The 24,650-nt window shown below is 44.5% G+C and overlaps 1 protein-coding gene and 1 long non-coding RNA gene across 2 annotated transcripts; one reads left to right on the top strand and one right to left on the bottom strand.

The window, feature by feature from the left end:
* Positions 1 to 680: 680 nt before the first annotated feature.
* Positions 681 to 2,693, bottom strand: LOC134736922 (uncharacterized). The gene is made up of 2 exons (XR_010121412.1): positions 2,291 to 2,693; positions 681 to 971 (listed from the first exon to the last, which is right to left on the bottom strand). It is a non-coding gene; the product is annotated as an uncharacterized lncRNA (long non-coding RNA).
* ZC3HAV1L (zinc finger CCCH-type containing, antiviral 1 like) lies at positions 1,414 to 16,596 on the top strand. Its single transcript, XM_055284189.2, has 4 exons — positions 1,414 to 1,975; positions 2,943 to 3,078; positions 9,278 to 9,536; positions 11,387 to 16,596. The coding sequence occupies exons 1-4, from the start codon at positions 1,611 to 1,613 to the stop codon at positions 11,521 to 11,523; spliced, it is 897 nt and encodes a 298-aa protein (XP_055140164.1). The 5' UTR covers positions 1,414 to 1,610; the 3' UTR covers positions 11,524 to 16,596.
* Positions 16,597 to 24,650: the final 8,054 nt, after the last annotated feature.

Raw genomic sequence — 24,650 nt, 5'->3', positions numbered from 1 at the left:
GCCAGGGGTCTTTCTAAAACACCTATCCTACAATATGGCCAGGTACTATTTTAGGTGGTAGGGATACAGCAATGAACAAAACAAGGTTCCTGCTTTCATGAGCCTGAATTCTATAGCTAAATATATAAATAAACAATAAAGAAGAAAAATATCAGTGGCAAGTTCCATGCAGACTGGGGAGCTACTTTAGATTTGATAAGTCAGGAAAGGTTTTACTGAAGAGAAGACATTAAAGCTCAGAGCTGAATGACACACCTTGAGTGGCATTCAGGAGACATCCACACTTCCCAGATGAAAATCCTTTAGTGACTTCTCAAAGTTCTCGGGATATAAGTCCAAATTTCACAGCATGGCAGAGAAGGTCTTCTGGCATCTGGCCAATTGTCTTCCTCTCCAGCTTCTCTACATTACATGACATTAATGCATTTAATCCTCACAAGCACCTTGTAAAATAGCAGCTAGGCTGGCTGAGTTCTCTGATGGTCTGATTCATCTTTGTACTGTCACTGCGTTAGTAGTTGGCTCAACAAATGTTCATTAAACAAGCAAGGTGTTGGACAAAATGCATGGATGCTTAAGGCAGGTCTAGACTGGTGCTGCTCAACAAAAATAAGGTAATCCACATTTGCAATGTAAAATTTCCTCATAGCTACATTAGGAAAGTAGAAGCAACACATGAAGTTGTCATAACATTTTATTTATCCAAATATATCCAAAATATGTTTAACATGTGATTCATATAAAGTTAATGAGATATTTTACATTCTTTTTTTCATTCTCAGTCCTCAAAATCTAGTGTGTGTATTTCACACTTACATCACATCTCAATTCGGACTAGCCACTTTCCAATAAAGCTCACCAGGCCCCGCGGGGTGGCTCACGCCTGTAATTCCAGTGCTCTGGGAGGCTGAGGCAGGTGGACCGCTTGAAGAGTTCGCGACCAGCCTGGGCAACATGAGGAGACCTCGTTTCTACGAAGCAAAACAAAAACCAAAAAAATTAGTGATGCGAACCTTCGGTCTCAGCTACTCAGGAGGCTGAGGTGGGAGGATTGCTTGAGCCCAGGAGTTCCAGGCTGCAGCGAACTATGATAGCGCCACTGCACTCCAGCCTGGGCGATAAAGTGAGGCCTTGTCTCCAAAAATAAAAATACAACAACAACAACAAATCCCAGAAGTGCTCAGCAGCCACATGTGGCTAGTGGCCACCTCCCCCGAAGCAGACCGGCCACTCACCTCCTACCACCTTTTATCTATTTCGCCTTCTCCGCAGGCCTCCCTAGCACTACCAGTTGTCTTACTTGTTGGCGAGTCCTTTGCGACTCCCATTATACAAGCCCCTCAAGGCCAGGCCTCGCCCTGAACGGTGCTCGGGCGGATCAGACGCTCCATCAACGCTGTCCCCGCCTGAGTCCGCGTCCAGGGGATCTGCAGGCGCCGTACCCTGCTTCCACGCGCCGGGGCCGCCCCTCTTCCGGCCTCCCGCAGGCCCACCCCTCGCCAGGCCCAGGCCCATCCCCGGGATGTTCGCTGGAAATCGTGGACGTGACTGGGAGGAGCCTGCCCGCCCGGGCTCGCGGCGCCGCGCGCACAGGGCCCGCGCCAGCGACCATGGCGGAGCCCACAGTGTGCTCCTTCCTCACCAAGGTGCTGTGCGCCCACGGCGGCCGCATGTTCCTGAGGGACCTGCGCGGCCACGTGGAGCTGTCGGAGGCCAGGCTCCGGGACGTGCTGCAGCGCGCCGGGCCCGAGCGTTTCCTGCTGCAGGAGGTGGAGACGCAGGAGGGCCTCGGGGACGCGGAGGCCGAGGCGGCGGCCGGCGCGGTGGGCTGTGGCGGCACCTCCGCCTGGAGGGTGGTGGCCGTGTCCTCTGTGCGCCTCTGCGCCCGCTACCAGCGCGGCGAGTGCCAGGCCTGCGACCAGCTGCACTTCTGCCGCCGGCACATGCTGGGCAAGTGCCCCAACCGGGACTGCTGGTGAGAAGGCGGCGGCGGGCGGGGACTGTGGGCGCTGGCTGCGGGCCTGGCCGTCCTTTTGGAAGCGGGAGCGACGGGAAGAGGGGCTTAGTCCTGCCCGGGGCCGGGGACGCGGGGCTGGACGACCCCCTCCCGCAGGCCTTTCCTGGGTGGCCTCTCCCGCGCTCCCAGGAGCTGGGCGGAAAGGCGCGAAGGTCCTCTCCATGGAGACGTCTCAACCGCCCCCGCCGGAAAAGTTGCTACCCCCGCCCGCCCCCCGGATCCTGCGCGACGCGGCCGGGTTAAATCCGGACTGGAACTTCGGAGTTCACTTACTCTGGTGATCTTTGGCGGGAGGTGGGGGGCGAGGGGCGTCTGAGGATCCCATGAGATCCCTGGATCCTTTAGCCGGAAATCGCCGTTCCCCCATATCCACACACTTGTGCAGAAGCGGGTCTGCGCCCTCTAGGTTTAACAGCGCTGAGCCAGTCTCACCCCAGGAAACAGGGCTGGATGACTTGGGTGAGGCCCTGTGGTTCCTGACTGCCAGAGCTGGGGTTCGGGGCCGTCTCCTGACCCCAGGCTGTGCTTCACAGCCCCGAATTTTCCTTGGTTGTCTCTAGCCACACACCCTGCCAAAGCGGTGCTGGGGATAGGGGCCCTTTCTTTTTAACGTTGGTGGACTGTGGCAGCTGTTGCCGGGGAGAAGGCCAGGTGCAGTCGCCTACAGAACATGCGCATCCTCAGGCGAGGTGGGCGACCCTTGGCTTCAAAGCATCCTTACTGAAAATTCAAATGACCCTGGGAGAGGAGTTGCTTCAACCCAACTTTCTTATTTTCCATCAGTGCTTATTAGACCATACTATCCCCGGTTTCATGAAAATTACTCAACTTCACATGTATTAGATTGAAAGCTGCTCAAGGCAAGGAATTGGACAGACTGGTCCTTCTTCACCTGGGCATCTGACCGAGGGCTTTGTTCTTTTAGGTCTACCTGTACGCTTTCCCATGATATCCACACACCTGTCAACATGCAGGTCCTGAAAAACCATGGACTTTTTGGTCTCAATGAAAACCAGCTTCGGATCCTGCTTTTGCAGAATGACCCCTGTCTTTTACCAGAGGTGAGTCACCAAGGATCACCCTCATGTCACATTTGTTACAAGTACTTTCCCCATTTATTTTTCTTTTGGCTTTATATATTAATTTTAATTGCTTTGAAGCAACATGATTCAGTTTCAAATGCTTTAAAGGTACCCTTTATAATTGCTACCATGGCGAAATAGTATGTTTGTTTCAGTTTGGCCATACACAAAGAAGTTTTAAAAACAAAATAGTACGGCCGGGCGCGGTGGCTCACGCCTGTAATCCCAGCACTTTGGGAGGCCGAGGCGGGCGGATCACGAGGTCAGGAGATCGAGACCATCCTGGCTAACACGGTGAAACCCCGTCTCCACTAAAAATACAAAAAATTCTCCGGGCATGGTGGCGGGCGCCTGTAGTCCCAGCTACTCCGGAGGCTGAGGCAGGAGAATGGCGTGAGCCCGGGAGGCGGAGCTTGCAGTGAGCAGAGATTGCGCCACTGCACTCCAGCCTGGGCGACAGAGCGAGACTCTGTCTCAAAAAAAAAAAAAAAAAAAAATTGTACAAATTACAAGAGAAAATTGGAACATCAATTAAGACCACTAATTAAAAGCAAGGTTTTCTAATCTAGCACAGTGATGCTATCATAGACACCTCCACTTGGCCAGAAGAGGGATGGGAAGAAGGGGAGATGTTGAGAAAACACAGAGGATAGTTCATGATTGTGGCCTGATTTTAACTCTAAGGCATTTCAGCGTCTAGAAAGGAAGATAGCCACAAGACTAGAGGTAGGAGCTGGAGCCTTTGGTGCAGGTGGCAGAGGCTGCTCTCAAGGCAGCAGAATCTGTACCCAGAAGGCAGTCCTGGAGTTGATCTCAGGAACAAGTAGGTTTCTTCCTGACGTGCGTAACCTGTTTCATTTCTTCGAGCACTGAAGCCAAGTCTGGTATGTCATGGTTGTGAGCCAGATGCATTCCAACCAACCATGTTGCCCAAAGTAGATCCAAGCTAGCTGAAGCAGGTTATTGGCAGGAAGGGTGAGGAGGGTGGCTGCAGCTATGAGGCTGGGTCCAGTCCTTCCTCTCTCAGAAGGTGTGGTGCCGCTGCTATTTGCCTTTTAATTTTGTAGTACTTTTTGATTTATAGAAGCTTAGTATTTTTATTTTGTCAAATCTATCGAATGTTTGTTTGGTGTGCCCTTTTTTAGGGTGTATCCTGGGCCCAGCCTCACCTTGTCATATTAGACACTTCAGTGTTTTGTGAGCAGCTGATGGGTTGGCTGCAGTTACAACAGGAGCCTCCCCTGTGCCTCCACTTGTCCCCATTACCTGGGACTGGAAGTAGGTGACATGTGGCACAAAACGTGATCATGTGGACAGCAGGGACTGTGGAAAAACACAGTGCATGAGGCAAGAATGGTGCCTCACATCTCTTGTATGAAATGCCTGATGATTGCTTTTACCACTCTCAATAAAAAAGACAATAGACAAATACGTAAAGTTTCATGCTGGTGCATTAATGGACAAATTTCTAGAAAAATACAGCTTGTCAAAATGAATTCAAGAAGAAACGGAAAGCCAAAATAGTCTCATAAAAATTTTTAAAATAAAACCATTAAACCTCAAAGCATTAGTTAGAAGGCTTGCACAAGAAAACATCAGACTTACATAGTTTGTTATTTTGTTATTTTTTTTTTTTTTGAGACAGGGTCTTACTCTCTCACACAGGCTGTGGAAGTACCTCGGCTCACTGTAGCCTCTGCCTCCTGAGTTCAAGTGATTCTCCCACCTCAGTCTCCTGAATAGTTGGGACTACAGGCATGTGCCACCATGCCCAGCTAATTTTTGTACTTTTTGGTAGAGATAGTGTTTCACTGTGTTGGCCAGGCTGGTCTTAAATGCCTGACCTCAAGTGATCCTTCTGCCTCAGCCTCCCGAAGTGCTGGGATTACAGGCGTGAGCCACTGCGCCTGGCCAGGCTTAGATAGTTTCATAGTTGAATTCTATCAAATTTTTGTCTTTATTAAAGTATAGTTGACAAATAATTTTATATTTACAGTGTACAATGTGATGTTTTAATATATTTACATTGTGAATTGATTGCAACGATTAAGCTAATGAGCATACTATTACTTCACATAGCTATTATTTTTTGGGTGTGGTAAGGACAGCAATTTTCATGTATACAGTATGTTATTTTTTAAATTTAATTTTATTATTTATTTTATTTTATTTATTTCTTTTTTTTTTTCGAGACAGAGTCTCACTCTGTCACCCAGGTTGGAGTGCAGTGGTGCGATCTCGGCTCACTGCAAGCTCCGCCTCCCGGGTTCATGCCATTCTCCTGCCCCAGCCTCCCGAGTAGCTGGGACTACAGGCACCCACCACCATGCCCGGCTAAATTTTTCTATTTTTTTTAGTAGAGATGGGGTTTCACCTTGTTAGCCAGGATGGTCTCAATCTCCTGACCTCATGATCTGCCCGCCTCAGCCTCCCAGAGTGCTGGGATTATAGGTGTGAGCCACCGTGCCCGGCCATTATGTTATTATTAACTACAATCACCTTGCCGTACAGCAGATTTCCAGAAATTCATCCTGTCTAATTGAAACTTTGTTCCCTTCGACCTACATATCCCTATTCTCCTTAATTTTAACAAATCTATAAGGAACGGGCTGTTCTAATATTTGGAGTAGGTCTAGGATCTATTTTCCATGATCTCCAATTCTTGAACCACTATCATACTAATTAGTTTATCTTTCATTTTTAAAGTTTATTTACTCTTTTAGAGACATGTTCTCGCTGTGTCACTCAGGCTGGAGTGCAGAGACAGGGTTTTGCCATGTTGCCCAGGCTGGTCATAGCTCACTGCAACCCTGATCTCCTGGGCTCAAGCAATCCTCACACTTCAGCCTCTCGAGTAGCTGGGACTACAGGTGTACACCACCACACCCAGCTACTTTTTTTTGAGACGTAATCTTGCTCTATCGCCCAGGCTGGAGTGCTGTGGCGTGATCTCGGCTCACTGCAATCTCCACCTCCCTGGTTCAAGTGATTCTCCTGCCTCAGCCTCCCGAGTAGCTGGGGTTGCAGGTGCTCGCCACCATACCCAGCTAGTTTTTTGTATTTTGAGTAGAGATGGGGTTTGTCATTTTGGCTAGGCTGGTCTTGAACTCTTGACCTCAAGTGATCCGCCCACCTTGGCCTCCCAAAGTGCTGGGATAACAGGCATGAGCCATAGCGCCCGGCCCCCAGATACTTTTGTTTTTTTGTTTTTGTTTGTTTGTTTTGTAGACAGAGTCTCGCTCTGTCACCCAGACTGGAGTGCAGTGGCATGATCTTAGCTCATTGCAACCTCTGCCTCCCAGGTTCAAGCAATTCTCGTGCCTCAGCCTCCCTAGTAGCTGGGACTACAAGCATGTGGCACCATGCCTAGCTAATTTGTTGTATTTTTAGTAGAGACAGGGTTTCACCATGTTGCCCAGGCTGATCTCAAACTCCTGAGCTCAGGAAATTCGCCTGCCTTGGCCTCCCAAAGTGTTAGGATTACAGGCGTGAGCCACTGTGCCCAGTCAACTTTTAAAATTTTTTTGTAGAGACACCGTCTTGCTGTGTTGCCTAGGCTGGTCTTGAACTCCCTGGCTCAAGCAATTTGCCATCTTTGGTCTCCCAAAGTGCTAGGAGTACAGCCATGAGCCACTGTGCCTGCCTAATTTTGTTTGTTTGTTTAATTAATTCATGTCTCCTTTTCCAGATAAGCTTTAGAATCACTTAAATTCCTGAAACTATTTTAAAGGAATTCTTTGAGAAGGGTGGAAATTGCATTAAAGTTATGAATTTATTTTAGGAAATTGGCATCACAATTATAAATAGGATGCTATTTCATTTTAAACCAGGTCATCTGTGTCTTGTAGGATTTCCCATATTTTAGATTTGAGTGATTACATTCCTGTAGTACTATTGAACATGTTCCTGTATCCCTCAAATTTTGATCAGATTTAGGATTTATTTTACTTTATTTTATTTATTTATTTATTTATTATTTATTATTATTATTTTTTGAGATGGGGACTCACTCTGTCATCCGGCCTGGAGTGCAGTGGTGCAATCTCGGCTCACTGCAACCTCTGCCACCCAGGTTAAGCAATTCTGCCTCAGCCTCCCAAGCAGTTGGGATTAACAGGCGCCACCACGACTGGCTAATTTTTGTATTTTTGGTAGAGTTGGGGTTTCACCACATTGGCCAGGCTGGTCTTGAACTCCTGACCTTTTGATCCACCCGCCTTGGCCTCCCAAAGTGCTGGGATTACAGGTGTGAGCCACCACACCTGGCCTTATTTATCTTTGAAATGGAGTCTCGCTCTGTCACCCAGGCTGGAGTGCAGTGGCGCGATCTCGGCTCACTGCAACCTCTGCCTCTATTTTATTTTATTTTATTTTATTTATTTATTTATTTTTTTTGAGACGGAGTCTCGCTCTGTCGCCCAGGCTGGAGTGCAGTGGCGCAGTCTCGGCTCACTGCAAGCTCCGCCTCCCAGGTTCACGCCATTCTCCTGCCTCAGCCTCTCTGAGTAGCTGGGACTACAGGCGCCTGCCACCACGCCCGGCTAATTTTTTGTGTTTTTAGTAGAGACGGGGTTTCACTGTGGTCTCGATCTCCTGACCTCGTGATCCGCCCGCCTCGGCCTCCCAAAGTGCTGGGATTACAAGCGTGAGCCACCGCGCCTGGCCTTATTTTATTTTATTTTTAAAACGGAGTCTTGCTGTGTTGCCCAGGCTGGAGTGCAGTGGCACAATCTTGGCTCACTGCAACCTCCACCTCCCCGGTTCATGTGATTCTCCTGCCTCAGCCTCCCCAGTAGCTGGAATTACAGGCGTGTGCCATCTTGCCTGGCTAATTTTTGTATTTTTAGTAGAGTCGGGGTTTCACCGTGTTGGCCAGGCTGTTATGAACTCCTGACCTCAGGTGATCCTTCTGCCTTGGCCTCCCAAAGTGCTGGGATTACAGGTGTAAGCCACTGTGCCTGGCCAGGATTTATTTTATAGCAAGAATTTTTTTACATGTGCAGCGTCGTTAGTGTGACTCACCATCCCATTTGCCTGGGACTGAGGGGTTGCCAGGGATGTCAGACTTTCATAGTAAAACCTGGACAGTTCTGTTTCCTGTTGCATCACATCAGGAGGCGTATAATGTCATCTTTGTGTGAGAGGCTAAGACTGATGCGTGGTTTCAGGGTCAACAGCCTGATCCCATCATTATAAAGTTCCCCATCAGTGTGGTCTTGATGTGTCTGGGATAGACCCAGTTTATGTTAGTTGTCCCAGTGCGATTATTAATAGTGCTCCCTTGCAGCCTAAAAATGACCTTGTCTGGATCATAAATTATATCTTTGTGCCACCTGTTGAAATTGGTTTCCCTGGAAGCAGAGCCTGAGATAGAGACCCAGGTACATGTGATCTTTTTGAGGGCGGGCTTTTCAGGAAAACCCAGTGTGGGAGAGAGGGAAGCAGGGTCTAAGGAAGGAAAAGCTACAGGCACATAAGGTCTGGCCTTGACTTGATTCATGGGGAGCTGTGGAACAAAGATCACACTGAGTCTAGCTTTGAGGCACTCTAGCATTGTTTTTAGCTTTATCTACGTCATTCATTGGCTACAGGCTTTGGGGACAGAGGGCAGGTCAGCTGAGAGTGTAAAGTAAGAGAGGGGCAGCTGTGAGTCATGAGCAGCCAATGCCCACAGCAGCTGGAGTATGGTTAGCACCACTACACTATCATCAGGCTTTCACCCAAAGATTTTAACAGCCACTGGTGATCAGAAGATGTCATTTAGTCTTCAGTTTAGCTAGAGAAGCTATAGTCTTTTGGCTTCAAAGATAGAGTGAAAGCTAATATTGGCCGGGTGTGGTGGCTCACACCTGTAATCCCAGCATTTTGAGAGGCCGAGGTGGCCAGATCACCTGAGGTGAGGAGTTGGAGTCCAGCCTGGCCAACATGGTGAAACCCTGTCTCTACTAAAAATACAAAAATTAGCTGGCTGTGGTGGTGAACGCCTGTATTCTCAGCTACTTGGGAGGCTGAGGCAGGAGAATTGCTTGAACCCGGGAGATGGAGGTTGCAGTGAGCCAAGATGGTGCCACTGCACTCCAGCCTGGGTGACAGAGCGAGACTCCATCTCCCCCCCGCCAAAAAAAAAAAAAAAGAAAAGAAAACTAATATTTCAGGTGTTGCCTCATTTGTGTACCAGGTCTGTTTGCTCTACAACAAAGGGGAAGCCCTCTATGGCTACTGCAACCTCAAGGATAAATGCAACAAGTTTCACGTGTGCAAATCCTTTGTCAAGGGAGAATGTAAACTTCAGACCTGCAAACGGTCTCATCAGCTTATCCATGCTGCATCTTTGAAGCTGCTACAGGACCAAGGACTGAATATTCCAAGTGTTGTTAATTTTCAGATAATCTCCACCTACAAGCATATGAAGCTGCACAAGATGCTTGAAAATACAGGTAGGAATATCCAAGGAGGACAGAGAAGTATCAGCAATATAGTTTTGGGATGCTTCACTGTAAAGAAGTAAGAACAGTGACATGAAAATGAGTCTGGGGGCAAAGCAGTTCCTATGTTAATTTCAGCTTTGTTCTTGGGAAAGTTTAGAACAGGCAACGTTTTACTGTATAGAACGGTGATCCAAACCAAAGGAGGGAAGGGTTGGAGTTTATCTTTAGCACTGTCACTGCCAGCTACTAGGATCTACCCAAGTGATTGAACAGTAGCTTGTTGGTAAATTGGATGTCAGGAAGTAGGTAGAACAGGTTTTTTTTGTTTTGTTTTGAGACAGAGTCTCTGTCTGTCGCCCAGGCTGAAGTGCAGTGGCGCAGTCGGGGCTGACTGCATCCTCTGCCTCCTGGGTTCAAGCGATTCTCCTGCCTCAGCCTCCCGAGTAGCTGAGACTACAGGCATGTGCCACCACACCCAGCTAATTTTTGTGTTTTTAGTAGAGACGGGGTTTCACCATGTTGGCCAGGATGGTCTCAATCTCTTGACCTCATGATCCACCTGCCTTGGCCTCCCGAAGTGCTGGGATTATAGGCATGAGCCACACGCCTGGCCTGGTAGAAGTTTTAACGACATGGTTAGGAAAAAGAGGAAGGAAACGGGCCAGTGACTGGAAAAGTAAGATTAATGTAGGGATGGCTTTCTTTTCATAAATAGGATTTTTGGCTTTGTTAATTTTTAAGTAATTTTAACGACATTACAGAACAATTTGGAAAATAGCAACTGGAAATGAAAATTGTATATGATTTTGCTCACTCTAATCTACTAGTTACAATTTTATTATAGGCCCTTCAATTCTGTTATATACAAACACGAATCCAGCTGTGCTCAAAGTATATGTTAATTTAATATCTTAAATTTCTACTTTATACAACATCATATTTTCCCATATTGCTAGGAATATTGCATATTCCCATTATAAATATATTCCCATAGTCTTTCAGTAAGTTTTATTGTTGTTTTTGAAGACAGGATCTTGCTCTGTTGCCTAGGCTGGAGTACAATGGCACAGTCATGACTCAACTGCAGCCTCGAACTCCTGGGCTCAAGTGATCTTTCTGCTCAGCCTCCCTGGTAGCTGGGACTATAGGCACATGCCACCATGTCCAGCTATTTTTTTAAATTTTTCTTTTGTAGGGACAAGGTTTTGCTATGTTGACCAGGCTGGTTTTGAACTCCTGGGCTCAAGCAGTCCTCCAGCCCTGGCCTCCCAAAGTGTTGGGATGACAGGCGTGAGCCACTGCACCTGGCCTTTAGTAGTTTTTTAGTCTACAAAGTGTGGCTTGGTGTTCTTTTAATTATAATGCATTCAGTTACTTATTCTGTTACATTTGCTGGTACCTAGAAATCAGTAGGTGGTAGGCTTAGGAGAATTGCTGTTGGGAAAAGTAAATCACCAAAGGCGAAGTTGCTAAGCTTTCACCATCGAGTTTTCATGTGTTGGGATGTTAGTGTCAGACGTAGTGAGTGCAGGCAGGGAGGGCTCTGCATATACCAGTGTCAGGGGCTGTTTAGGGAACCGTGAATGGTGGCAGGTACCTTCTACCCTATGCTGTGTCTAGGGCCTGTCATTGTCTTCATCTGGTTTTGTTTGGTGAGTCTCCTGTGACATAGTGACTTTCTGCTTGCTGTCTATTTTTTATCCACACACACATACAATTTTTTAAAATCCAGAAGACATGAACTCTCCAAATCCAGGTGTTGGGAGTCTTGTCTGATGTCTGGTTAGCTGGGCTGTTGCTCCCAACATAAAAAGAAAGTTGGGGTATTGTAGGAAAACTTATCCCTTTCCTCTTTGTAGATAATTCATCACCTTCTACTGAGCATTCACAAGGCCTTGAGAAGCAAGGAGTGCACGCAGCTGGAGCTGCAGAAGCTGGTCCTCGGGCTTCTCTCCCCGCTCAGTCGGCCAAGAAGCCCTGCCCAGGTAAACCTTAAAGGGGGTCAGTGAACTAAGAAGAAGCTTGTCCAGCTTGGAAGATCTGAAAACAAGCCTCCTGTTTAGCTTTAATTTGTAACCATTCATTCATTTAATGATAGATTTGTAATGGTCATAATAATATCTACCTCACAGTGTGTTGTGAGAAGTAAAGAAGATGGAAAAGGAGAAAATGTCCTTTTGGAAGGATACAGTTGGGCATGGGTGGTTGGGGATGGGGTTGGACATTGAGCAGGCAAAGAGAGGCTAAAATTGAGTGCAGATGGGGCCAGTCCAGGGCGAGTGCTGAAGATGGCAGCTTCTACCTGCAGCTCCTAGGTGCTTTCCTCAGGCTGGGTAGATGGAGCTCTGCTGACTTCTGTGGTCCCCCATTGTTTTTCTATCAATTTATATTGTGGCAATCATAGAGTACTTTGCACACATTATTTTTTTTTTTTACTTAATATTGTCTCAAGCATCTTTCTATATTTGTCCACATCATACATAATCATGTTTTTGCACAGATACATTAATATATCATAGTTTGTTTAACTACTTGAGATGGTCTTGCTTGTTGCCCAGGCTGGAGTGCAGTGACGTGATCTCGGCTCACTGCAGCCTTGACTTCCTGGGCTCAGGTGATCCTCCCACCTCAGCCTTCTGAGTAGCTGGAACTACAGGTATGCACCACGACCAGCTAATTTTTTGTATTTTTTTTTTTGTAGAGAGTGTATTTTGCCATGTTGCCCAGGCTAGTCTTCAACTCCTGGGCTCAAGCGATCTGCCTGCTTCAGCCTCCCAGAGTGCTAGGATTACAGGCATGAGCCACTGCACCCAGCCTCTAACAAATTTTGAATATAACTCCTGTCTTAAAATCTGCAGAATATTGAATTTTCCCAGCTATTTTTTACTTTTGCTTAGCTTATAGATGCTAAAGGATACTGTCATTTGCATTTTTTAAAATATATGTATGAGTGAATAGTTTCCTGGTGTCTGCTTTCTGATTGTCCTTATTTTTTCATTTTATATTTGGCCTTTTATTAATGGGGCCCTGATCTATGCTGATGTGGGACAGCCTTTAACGAGGCCTTGCAATTTTCATAAAAGGACCTCAGCAATACTGTGCTTGGATGATATTCAATTTTTGTAGGTCCATCCTCAGCCAATAGTACAGAGTATATAACCTTTGGGTTCTCTCCAGAGACTTCTACCTCACTCTGTCTACTTTTTTTTTTTTTTTTTTTTTTTGAGACGGAGTTTCACTCTTGTTGCCCAGGCTGGAGTGCAATGGTGCGATCTCAGCTCACCATAACCTCTGCCTCCTGGGTTCAAGCAATTCTCCTGCCTCAGCCTCCCAAGTAGCTGGGATTACAGGCATGCATCACCACACCCAGTTAATTATGTATTTTTATTAGAGACGGTGTTTCACCATGTTGGTCAGGCTGGTCTCGAACTCCTGATCTCAGGTGATCTGCCTGCCTCGGCCTCCCAAACTGCTGGGATTACAGGCGTGAGACTCTGTCTGCTCTTCATCTCTTGCTGAACTTTTACCAAAGCCAAGTTGCATAGTTCGAAGGATGAGCAGTGTATCCACTCCCTTAAATTGTATCCATTATTCCTGTGGCTCAGGATGGACCATCAGAAGTCTGTATACCTCTCCCATTTCATGTTCTCTTTCCCCTTTCTCCCTTCTCCCTTCCTCCCTGCTCTCCACCTACCCAGCTGTGTTCATTGAGTTACATTTCAATATTTTGTGGTTTGTTTTCATCAAGGGGTACCACAAGAAGCAGCTTTATGCGATTAAATTTTTTTTCTGTTTATTGTAGTCATCCCCAAATGTCACTGTGTAAAATGTCATCGTTGTTTTTTTTTTAATTCAGCTGTCCTGCAGTAACATAACATTTGAGAAACAGAGACAATGTAATAAGTTTTCATAAAGCTAAATTAATGTAGAGAAATTTTTATCATGAAATGCTATCTTTTCAATTGGGGAAAAAGCAAAAATGTCCTTTTTAAAGTGAGAAATGGCTGTGTTTTCTCTTAATGGATAATAAGAGTCATGCCACTTGTGTTGACATTTTTACTTTCATTGTCAACAATATTTCTGAAAGCCCTTATGCTCTGCATATTTTGTTTCTTTTTTTCTAGTCCAGATTTCTCCTGGTGATAATTAAAAAAATTTTTTACATTTAATTATTACTATTATTTACATTGAGAGACTTGCTGGACCTTTACTTATGTTCTGTTTATATGTTATCATTATGCTTTTATATGTGAAGTTATTGGTCCGCTGTCATCTTTGTTGCAGTGTTTTATTCAATTCTATAATAGTCTACTTTAATCTTAGTTTTGTTGGTATTCATTCTGTAAAATATTTTATATAACCATGCCTGTCTTTCTCTGATTTTCACTCTGATTCAGCTGTTAGAAAGTTATCGCGTTATAGTTGGAGAAGAGTTTTCTTTGATAATTTATCGGGTTTTTGATGTCAAGTCGCATGTCTATAGATTCTACAAATTCAAGGTATTCTAAATTGAATTATGAATTTTCCTCTAGTCTTGTTCCTCCTTTTATTTCCTTATTTTTGAATGTCACCACTATCTACCTAATGACATAGGCAAAAAGCTGTAAATTGTCCTATACTTTTCTTTCTCCTTGTTCCCTTTGTCTAATTAGTTACCCAGTGTTGGAGAGTTTCTTCCCCTCAAAAGCCTTTCAAATATTTATCCTTCTCTGCCCCTTTCTTTCCACCCCGTACATACTGCCTTGTTTCAAACCCTCATCACCTTCCTGCATATATCCGACAGATGCATAAACTCCATGGTTTTCAAGTCATCTGTTAATGGGAGTTTTTGGTAAAAGGTGCTCGGTTCCCACTGCAGTGATGGTAGCCCTGTTTTAATCTTTAATAGAATAGGCTTTTGTGGATTTCACTGGTTTCCTTACCACTCTTCACTTCTGCCTTCCGTCTGGCTGCCTGATGTTTTGAAAGCAAACCTAATCATACGGCTTTTTTCCTGCTGAAACCTTCCTTGGTCCTCGTCATGTAGGGTGGTATTCGTAAACTCAAAGGCCTGCAGGGACTAGAAAGGTGAGTTAAATGGATGAAGTGAACTGGATTCAAGAGAAATGGGAGAAGGGAGAAGTGCTGTGGCAAACCCTCCCATCTAAAAGGGACGCCTGCCTCTTGTATCCATGTGGGAATGTGGGCCCACTTTGTCATATTGCCCAGTTTTTTAAAAAGAAGCCAGAAATTCAAATTGTTACGAGAAATGTTCTGATTGAATATTGACTTTAGTCGAGTTTTTAAAATGCAGACCAACATTGTATGTACTTGACCTACTTGGAATTTCTGGAATGTGCTATTTTGTCTTGTGATTCTCTGTAAATGATATTCCCTGTTTGTTTGTTTTTTTTTCTTTTTTCCTTTGAGATGGAGTCTCACTCTGTCGCCCAGGCTGGAGTGCAGTGGCATGATCTCAGCTCACTGCAACCTCCGTCACCTGGGTTCAAGTGATTCTCCTGCCTCAGCCTCCTGAGTAGCTGGGATTATAGGTGTGTACCACCACGCCTGGCTAATTTTTGTATTTTTAGTAGAGATGGGGTTTCACCATGTTGGCCAGGCTGGTCTTGAACTCCTCACCTCAAGTGATCCGCCCACCTCGGCCTCCTGAAGTGCTGGGATTATAGGCGTGAGCCACTGCACTCAGCCTGATGTTCCCTCTTTTATAAGTGCCATTCCTTCTTCCTTCTTCCTACTTCACAACCTGGCAAAATTGGATTCATCAAAACGCCAGGTTGGCCTTTCTTGACTCGAAAAGAGGTGACTCTTGTAGCATTCTTACAGGCCTAACATAGCACTTACTTTATGTTGCAATGCTGTGTGTTTTTACTCCCTAGCTCTGAGCAAAATATTATTTATTCTTGGTAATTGTAACACTTGGTAGTGAAGACACATTTTTTGCCATATAATGGATTTTACTTTGTATTTGAATCCATGCGAATCAGTAGCATATTGGTCTTCATTGTTTTTCCTCCTTCTCCTACGTTTTTTTGAGACAGGGTCTCACTCTGTTGCCCAGGCTGGAGTGCAGGGCACAATTATAGCTCCCTGCAGCCTTGATTTCTCGGGCTCAAGCCATCCTCTTGCCTCAGCTTCCCTAGTAGCTGGGACTATAGGTGCATGCCACCATACTCAGCTAATTTTTTTAGGTTTTTAGTAGAGACAAGGTCTCACTACGTTGTCCAGGTTGGTCTTGAACTCCTAAGCTCAAGCAGTCCTCCCGCCTTGGCCTCTGAATGTGCTGGGATTACAGGCATGAGCCACTATACCTAACCATATTTTTTCCAATATTAAAAAATCTGTTTTCCCCCTAAGGAATGTGTTACATAAGGTCAACATCTTTTTAATGCTTCAATTTGACTTGTCTACATCTGAAGTTAACTCTTTAAGGCTTACATTTATGATAATAATTCTTTCCATCGAGGGATTTAGTCTCCGTTATTGTCATGTTTCTTGATTTTTTTCACTATACGTGGTTCTTCTTTTTGTCTAGGTTTTATATATCCTTTAATTAATTCTTTCTTGGCTGTTTTATATCTATGTTGCTGTCAGCATGGGAATCTCTATTATTAGAAAGCTATTAACTTTTAAAATATGTATCTTTTGGTGATTGTCTTTGTTCTAACAGTTTTAGATGGCCTGTTTGCTTTTTCTAAATATAAAATCATAGGTATTTCTGTTTTGTTTTTGTGTTTCATAAAACTGTAGTAAGTTTTTTTGATATTTCTTCATTACATACGAAGTTAATTGTTGGTTTTAAACAAATGTTCTTTGTTAGGATAACAGAAATAACATCTATTCTTGTTTGTTGGAAGCTAAAAGCTTGATAAAAGGAATTGGTATCTTTTGATACAGTCGTATTTTTATCACTTAAATTGCCTAATATGATTAAAATAAGGGTTTTTGTAATATTAAAACATCCTTAAATTCCTGAGATAAAACTCGACCTGGTTATACGTTCTTTTAATGTATTATCTTTCCTATTTGCTGTACATCTATACATTCATAAATAAAATTCATTTATATTTTATGTGTGTATGTAGTAATTTCCTTTTTATTTTTACTGGCATATGATCAAAGTATAAATCTTATTCTAAGTACTGTCTGGAGTTTTTGTAAATTGATTTGTAATGCCATTTTTATTTAAAAAATAATGTATTATTGTATTTTTGAATTACTCTGTTATTATTTAGGAATATTTTTCCAAAATTATTTTTTGAAAATATATCATTGTGGAAATTTTAGAGAGTACAAGAATGTATGAAGGAGGTCATATTAATCATCTCATAATACCACTGTATAATCACTCTTAATACTGTATTTTTTTCTTTCTTTTTTTTTTCTTGAGACAGGGTTTCTCTGTGTCACCCAGGCTGGAGTGCAGTGGTACAATCACAGCTCACTGCAGCCTCTGCCTCCCGGGCTGAAGTGATCATCTCACTTCAGCCTCCTGAGTAGCTGGGACTACAGGCTTGTGCCACCACGCCCAGCTAATTTTTTTTTTTTTTTTTTTTTTTGTATAGACAAGGTGTTGTCATGTTGCCCAGGCTGGTCTTAAATTCCTAGACTCAAGCAATCCACCTGCCTCCCAGGTGGAGTCCCGGCTTCCCAAAGTGCTGGGGCTGCAGGTGTGAGCCACCAGGCCCAGGCTTTTTTGTCTTTTTTATGCATATATCCTTAAATATTGAAGGTATGCTATACATACAATTTTATGCCATTTGGGATTGATATTATTTTGTAAGCATTTCCCTATATAATTGAAAGCATTTACAATTACACATGATGGTTTCATTATATTTTTAAAGTATTATTTAATAATAGTTCTATTGTTGGATATTTATTGTTTGTAACATTAATGGTACAAAAATCTTTGTCTGAATTTCTGATTTTTTTTTTTTTTTTTTGAAATGGAATTTTGCTCTTGTCGCCGAGGCTGGAGTGCAATGCTGCAATCTTGGCTCACTGCAACCTCCACCTCCTGGGTTTAAGCTATTCTCCTGCCTCAGCCTCCCAAGTAGCTGGGATTACAGGCATGTACTACCACACCCAGCTAATTTTTTGTATTTAGTAGAGACAGTTTCACCATGTTAGTCAGGATGGTCTTGAACTCCTGACCTCAGGTGATCCGCCTGCCTTAGCCTCCCAAAGTGCTGGGATTACAGGTGTGCACCACCGTGCCCAGCCAATTGCCGATTATTTTTTAGAACAGTTTTTTAGATGCGATTATGCTGTGCCAGAAGATATGAATAGGATAAAGACTCAAAAAGAATTTCAAAACTGTCTTCCAGAATAGCTGCACCATATAACACTCATCGTCAGCATAGGCATTGCCTATCTCAGTACACTCGATAGCCTGTGTTAGAAAGCACATTCCCAGGAAAGGCACATAATATATTTTGTTTCCTAAGGGGTTCTTCTGGACAGATATTTAGAAAAATACATTTCTATTGATTTTGACTTACTTAGCCAACCAGAGCTATATTTTAATGTGTGTTATACAATAACATGATTAAATTATGTACATTTTCTGATGTTTTGTCTTTACTGAGATTTCCTTTTGGATTTATGTTTGCATTGTCACTTTTTTTTGGTGAACTGATCACACAGCCTTCTAAAAGTAATATTTTATTCTCATAGTGCCTCATAGGTGCTCACTCTCAGATATTTATCTCCTAGATACATTTTCAGTTTACTCAGAAGAGATGCTGCCTCATCTGGCATATATAGCAAGCTCTCAGTTTAATGAAGGAATGTCTGCTAACTTGAGTTGACTCTACCTACTTTCAAGATAAACCTGGGGACCGGGCGCAGTGGCTCACGCCTGTAATCCCAGCACTTTGGGAGGCCGAGGCGAGTGGATCATGAGGTCAGGAGATCGAGACCATCCTGGCGAACATCTCTACTAAAAATACAAAAAAAGAAAAAAAAATTAGCCAGGCGTGGTGGCGGGAGCCTGTAGTCCCAGCTACTTGGGAGGCTAAGGCAGGAGAATGGTGTGAACCAGGGGGGCGGAGCTTGCAGTGAGCTGAGATCACGCCACTGCACTCTAGCCTGGGAGACAGTGAGACTCCGTCTCAAAAAAAAAAAAAAAAAAAAAGGTAAACTTGGGAAAGCCTCAGATAAAACCGTCCTTTGGCTCAAACTTTTCTGCAGGTTCATAAAATCAAACCAGAAAACATGAGCAGATTGTTCTGTTACTTGTTTGGGTAATGGGACTAGAGGAGAGTCCCCATCACAGCTCCTCGGACAGTATAGCCTGCCATTTTCTCCGTCTTCTCCACTTAAGACTCAGAAGAGAGTCCTCTGATTGTCCACGCCTTTCTAAGTCAAAGATGCAGGGACAATAAGGGCTCACACAGAGTGTAAAGACCAAGATAGGTTATTTGCAGCAATGAGCAACTCCCAAGTCTCATGGCTTACAACAACAAAGATTTATTTCTTACTTGTGTTCATTATAGTCAATTTCAGCTTTGTTCCATGTCATTTTCACTTAAGACGCAGGTTGAGCATCCCCCACTGGGACCAGGGCTGGTGTCCCGGCAGGGGAAGACCATAGCTGGCTCTTCAAGCTTCTATTCTCATTGCATTGGCCAAAGAAAGTCATATGACTACCCTGTGTTCGACAGGGTGGGGATGTATAATCCTGCATGGAGGGGCACTGCAGGTTACATGACCAAGTTTAATGTCAATGGACAAGGACAATAATACGTCCTCAGGAAGGGGCAGTGAATATTTTCAACATAATGCAGTCACCAAGGAGGAAGCTCAGGCAGGTGGCCTTTCTTGTGCTGCCTTGGGGAGGCAAGAGTTCCCTTTAAGGATGCTGTAGGATTTCTGATGGTGGACTTTTATTGTCTCAACCAAAAAGCAGCAAACATTGCCAATGTGTTGACAACAGAGGTCAACCAAGACACCACAAGAGTTCTGGTTTCTGGCCAGAGGGACCCAGACCAGCACTAAGCTCCTAATTTAAGAACAGCATGGGTGAGGGGCAGAGCCAACAATCCTTCAGACTGGGGTATGGCTTAGGCCAGGGTGACCAACTATCCCCGTATGCCCAGGACAGAGGGGGGTTCCTGGGACAGTGTGGGGCACAGCTGAGGCATTCTTTGTGCTGCCTCGTTTCTGCAGTAATGCAGACTTCCTTTGAAGCAGAGTTGAAGAGGTGAGCTGATGCATTGTGGCAAACATAATCCCTGACTGAATTAGCAAAGCCTGGGAAGTGGGGTGTGTGTGTGTGTTGTGTGTTGGAAAAGGAAAAGCTCTTTTTTTTTTTTTTTTTTTGAGATAGAGTCTCGCTCTGTCACTGAGGCTGGAGTGCAGTGGCACGATCTTGGCTCGCTGCAGCCTCTGCCTCCCCAGGGAGAAACTCATTTTTCGTTTTCATTTTTTTATTGTATTTAGGGAATAATTTTTATTTTATTTGATGTTTAATTTTTTTTTTTTTTCGAGACAGAGTCTAGTTCTGTAACCCAGGCTGGAGTGCAATGGCGCGATCTTGGCTCACTGCAACTTTCACCTCCCGGGTTCAAGAGATTCTTGTGCCTTCGTTTCCCTGGTAGCTGGGATTACAGGCATGCGCCACCACACTCAGCTAATTTTTGTATTTTTAGTAGAGATGGGGTTTTTCCATGTTGGCCAGGCTGGCCTTGAACTCCTGACCTCAAGTGATCCGTCTGCCTCAGCCTCCCAAAGTGCTAGGATTACAGGCGTGAGCTACCATGCCCACCCAGAGAAGAATTTTTTAAATGTTCATTTAGCTCTGATAACTAGAAATATATGTGTTTCAGAATATATTTGATGACCTTAAGGATAATTAAAAACAGGGTGCCACTGCCTAAATGATTATAGAAAAATAAAATCAGATACAATTTGTCTAATAAATCACAAAAAGAATAAGCAAGCAAACAACAACAACAAAATGGAGCATCCAAAACAAAGTAACAGAAATAGGGCTAAACATGCCAATCATATACTTTTTCAGTCAATGGTTGTAGTTGCAGGCTGTAGAAAGCAATTCTGGTTTAAGCAAGTGAAGGAATTTGTTAAAAGAATATTGGGTGGCTCATAGACTCTGAAGAGCTGTAGAGGAAAGCTCGGAGGCTGTGCTGCTGGAACCAAGTTGTGCTTAAGAACCAGTCCACTAAGACACCCAGCAGGATGCTGCAGGCAGCATTGCCAGCAACAGGGATGTTACATCCTGAAAGCTGAAATGCTGCCACCCAGTGTCCAAACGATTCTGTACAGTCTTTGTTTCTCTGGATTACCAGCTTCTGATTCAAAGTGAGACTGTTTGGGGTACAGCATTGTGGCGTACAGCATTGAGGGGTAGAATCTATATAATGTCACTCTGCCCCAGCTGCGAGGAAAGATGAGAAAGTCTCTGGAATTTCCAGCTTCTGTAGTGGGCGATGGGCTCCACTTCAGAGGAGGTGAACTTATTCAACACATGAGGATTTACAATGACAAATGCCTACGCCGTTTCATTGCTTTGGCATGCCAAAATCATCATACACACTTTTCCCATTCTTACTTTAAAAAAGAAGTAGGAGTTTTCTAAACACTCCTAGATTTTTTTTGTTGTTGTTTTTGGCCAGGCATGGTGGCTCACGCCTGTAATCCCAGCACTTTGGGAGGCCGAGGTGGGCAGATCCCAAGGTCAAGAGATTGACACCAATCTCCTGGCCAACATGGTGAAACCTTGTCTCTACTAAAATACAAAAAATTAGCTGAGCATGGTGGTGTGCACCTGTGGTCCCAGCTACTCGGGAGGCTGAGGCAGGAGAATTGCTTGAACCCGGGAGGTGGATGTTGCGGTGAGCCAAGATTGTGCCGCTGCATTCCAGCCTGGCAATAGAGTGAGACTCTGTCTCAAAAAAAAAAAAAAAAAAAAAGGAATGCTTTTTTGTTTTTGAGATGGAGTTTCGCTTTTGTTATCCAGGCTAGAGTGCAACGGTGTGATCTCAGCTCACCGCAACCTCCACCTCTCGGGTTCAAGCGATTCTCCTGCCTCAGCCTCCCGAGTAGCTGGGACAACAGGCGCACGCCACCAGGCCTGGCTAATTTTTGTATTTTTAGTAGAGACAGGGTTTCACCATGTTGGCCAGGCTGGTCTTGAACTCCTGACCTCAGGTGATCCACCTGCCTCAGCCTCCCAAAGTGCTGGGATTACAGGCATAAGCCACCGCACCCAGCCTCAGGATATTTTTAAATGGGGCAAAGCAAACCAAAATAAATCATATCTTCAATATGACTTCAAATAATAATTGAATAGGAAAAATATTAACAGTGTTTGTTTCTGGATGGGGTGTTTCTTCACACCCTTCTGGACCTTCTAGGTTTTCTGCAATGAGCATGTGTTATTTTTAGCAGGAAAAACACTCAAAAGAGAAGATGCTCAAAACAGAAATCATGTCCTCTTCCTGGTATTCATCAGTCCAACTTGGCCTCACCTTGTTGAAATCAATGCCTCCAGTGCCCTGCTGGGATGATTCCATCCTAAGAGTACATTGCATGGCTGATCTATTTTCTAGTGCCCACTTCTCAGGAAAGATGCCATCCACCTCCTGTGGGAATGGATATTACTTAGTCATATGATGAGGATAATGAGATAATGAAGAAATAGATGCTACTTTTTTTTTTTTTGAGATAGAGTCTTACTCTTTCGCCTAGGTTGCAATGCAGTGGCGGGTTGAAACCTTCCAGGTTCAAGCAATTCTCCTGCCTCAGCCTCCCGAGCAGCTGGGATTACAGGCGCACGCCACCACACCGGCTAATTTTTTGTGTTTTTAGTAGAGATGAGGTTTCACTGTGTTAGCCAGGATGGTCTTGATCTCCTGACCTCGTGATCTGCCCGTCTTGGCCTCCCAAAGTGCTGGTATTACAGGCGTGAGCCACTTTTAAATCACTACAGGATATCCTATGAAGAACAGAGTCCTATAAGGAACCATAATATGAGGGATGGTCAATGCCACCCACATGGAAGAAGTGGCATTGACCATTTCCCATATTATGGCTCACTATAGGGCTTATGTTTCTATTTCTGAGTAAGAAAGTAGGGCAGGGACAGCTGGCAGATGGCAGGTCAAGATCCAGAGCTTCGGCCGGGCGCGGTGGCTCACGCCTGTAATCCCAGCACTTTGGGAGGCCGAGGTGGGCGGATCACGAGGTCAGGAGATCGAGACCATCCTGGCTAACACAGTGAAACCCCGTCTCTACTAAAAATACAAAAAATTAGCCGGGCGAGGTGGTGGGCGCCTGTAGTCCCAGTTACTCGGGAGGCTGAGGCAGGAGAATGGCGTGAACCCCGGGGGGCGGAGCCTGCGGTGAGCCTAGATCGCGCCACTGCACTCCAGCCTGGGTGAAAGAGCGAGACTCCGTCTCAAAAAAAAAAAAAGATCCAGAGCTTCCTGAGAAGCATCTTCTTCATCACTGCTGAATGCCAATGGTTCAGCCTCAAAAGGACTTCATCATGGACCTGTGCATCGGCCCCTCCTCAGCCCCTCCTCTGTCACCAGCTTTGTGATAAGCATTCTCTTCCGTCCTGTCCTGAACCTCCATGTGCACCAGCCACTGCCATCTACTTTTTTGAGAAGGTTTGCACTTCCAAGGACTTCCTAACCACCGCGTCACTGACTATGGTGCTGGTCCACCTGGCCCTGCCCACCATTCTATGGCAAGAAGGAAAATATTAGCTGAATTTTAGAGGTGAACTGCTGCTGCTACATGATCTCCACATGAGAGAGTTGCTTTGTCCATCTCCCACTGCTCCACATTGGAGTTTGTAAATAACAAAATCTGGCACTTCTTGCATTGAGAACATGTTTGCTGCTGCCTCTCCTATCAACTTGGATGAAGACAGTTGTTCCAGCCCCGTGAGTTACACCAAGCAAGGTCAGCCTCCCTGAGGGGTGGATTCCAACCACGGTGGCTGATACCCCAGGAGCATCCCATATGTATGGCTGGGAGGGGTTGAAGCTAAATCATCAATTTACCTGTAGGCACTGTTCCCCCCTTTTTTTTTTTTGGTCTCTGGAAAGAGGCAGAAGTTTATATTTGCCCTAAGAAATCTGTATATTTGACAGATGAAAGGCTTATGTTTGCTACCAAAACTTCTACTACAAGTGAGGAAAAAAACAAAACAGAGAGATTACATGTCTTATAAACATCTGAGTGTTTTACCCATGTAGCAATCAGAGATTGTTCAGAACCTCCTCTCTGCACCTTCCTTATGATAACTCTACATTGCAAAATAACTGTGTACACTTTGTATACGCTGGGTGTTAAGACAATCAAACTCCATTTTCCCCTATTTGGAAATGTTCTATTTTTATTTTTATCTGATCTTTGGGATTAGTGTGTATTGAACATATTCATTTTAATTTTCTGTGTCCCATGGCCTCCCTGTCAAGCAGCTAGTGATCTATAAATACATAAGAGCCTTGAAGGTACTCATCATTGGTGGAACCATGTTATGAATTTTTCTGTAATGGGAGCAGTCATAACCTGAATTACCTATTTTGGGAGTTGGAACTATAGATGCATATATATGCTGCTCATCTTCCTCCCTGTCTCCCCTCTGGATTATCTTGATTCCACTAATATGCTAAAAATATCTGCCCCCAGTTATGCTTACCTGCCAACTCCCTCCTTATGTTTTATGCTTCAGTCCATGTTGGCCATTCTGCTCTAATTGTGACAGCTTTGGCATCACAGTACAAGTTGCTGATAGCCATACCCAATTTTAAGTCTCAAGGGAGAAGGAAGCAACTCACCAGGATAAGTTAAATTACTCCACAGCTAAATCCATGTCACTGCCCCCTGATGCTGTACAGTACTCTGCTTCTGCAGCCTAATCTTCATTCCTGACTTTTGGCTTTGGATGACTTTTATTCAAACTAGTGACTACTGGTTTAATACTGTCTGCAGGTCCTTGTGTCAGTCTTGAGTCTGCTGGCGGATCAAACTTGACCCTGTTTGCCTTCTGTGCTCAGCCCTTATTCTATCAGAAGTGACCGTCTCTTTCTGTTACCCACAACTGAAGTCTACTCATTGGCCTGCCCACCTGAAGACCTAACTAGCCCC

The sequence above is a fragment of the Symphalangus syndactylus genome, chromosome 6 (assembly GCF_028878055.3).
Source record: "Symphalangus syndactylus isolate Jambi chromosome 6, NHGRI_mSymSyn1-v2.1_pri, whole genome shotgun sequence".
In the NCBI taxonomy this organism is placed as follows: Eukaryota; Metazoa; Chordata; class Mammalia; order Primates; family Hylobatidae; genus Symphalangus; species Symphalangus syndactylus.
Note: the sequence above shows the minus strand (reverse complement) of the source record. Positions and strands in the feature narration are given on the sequence as shown.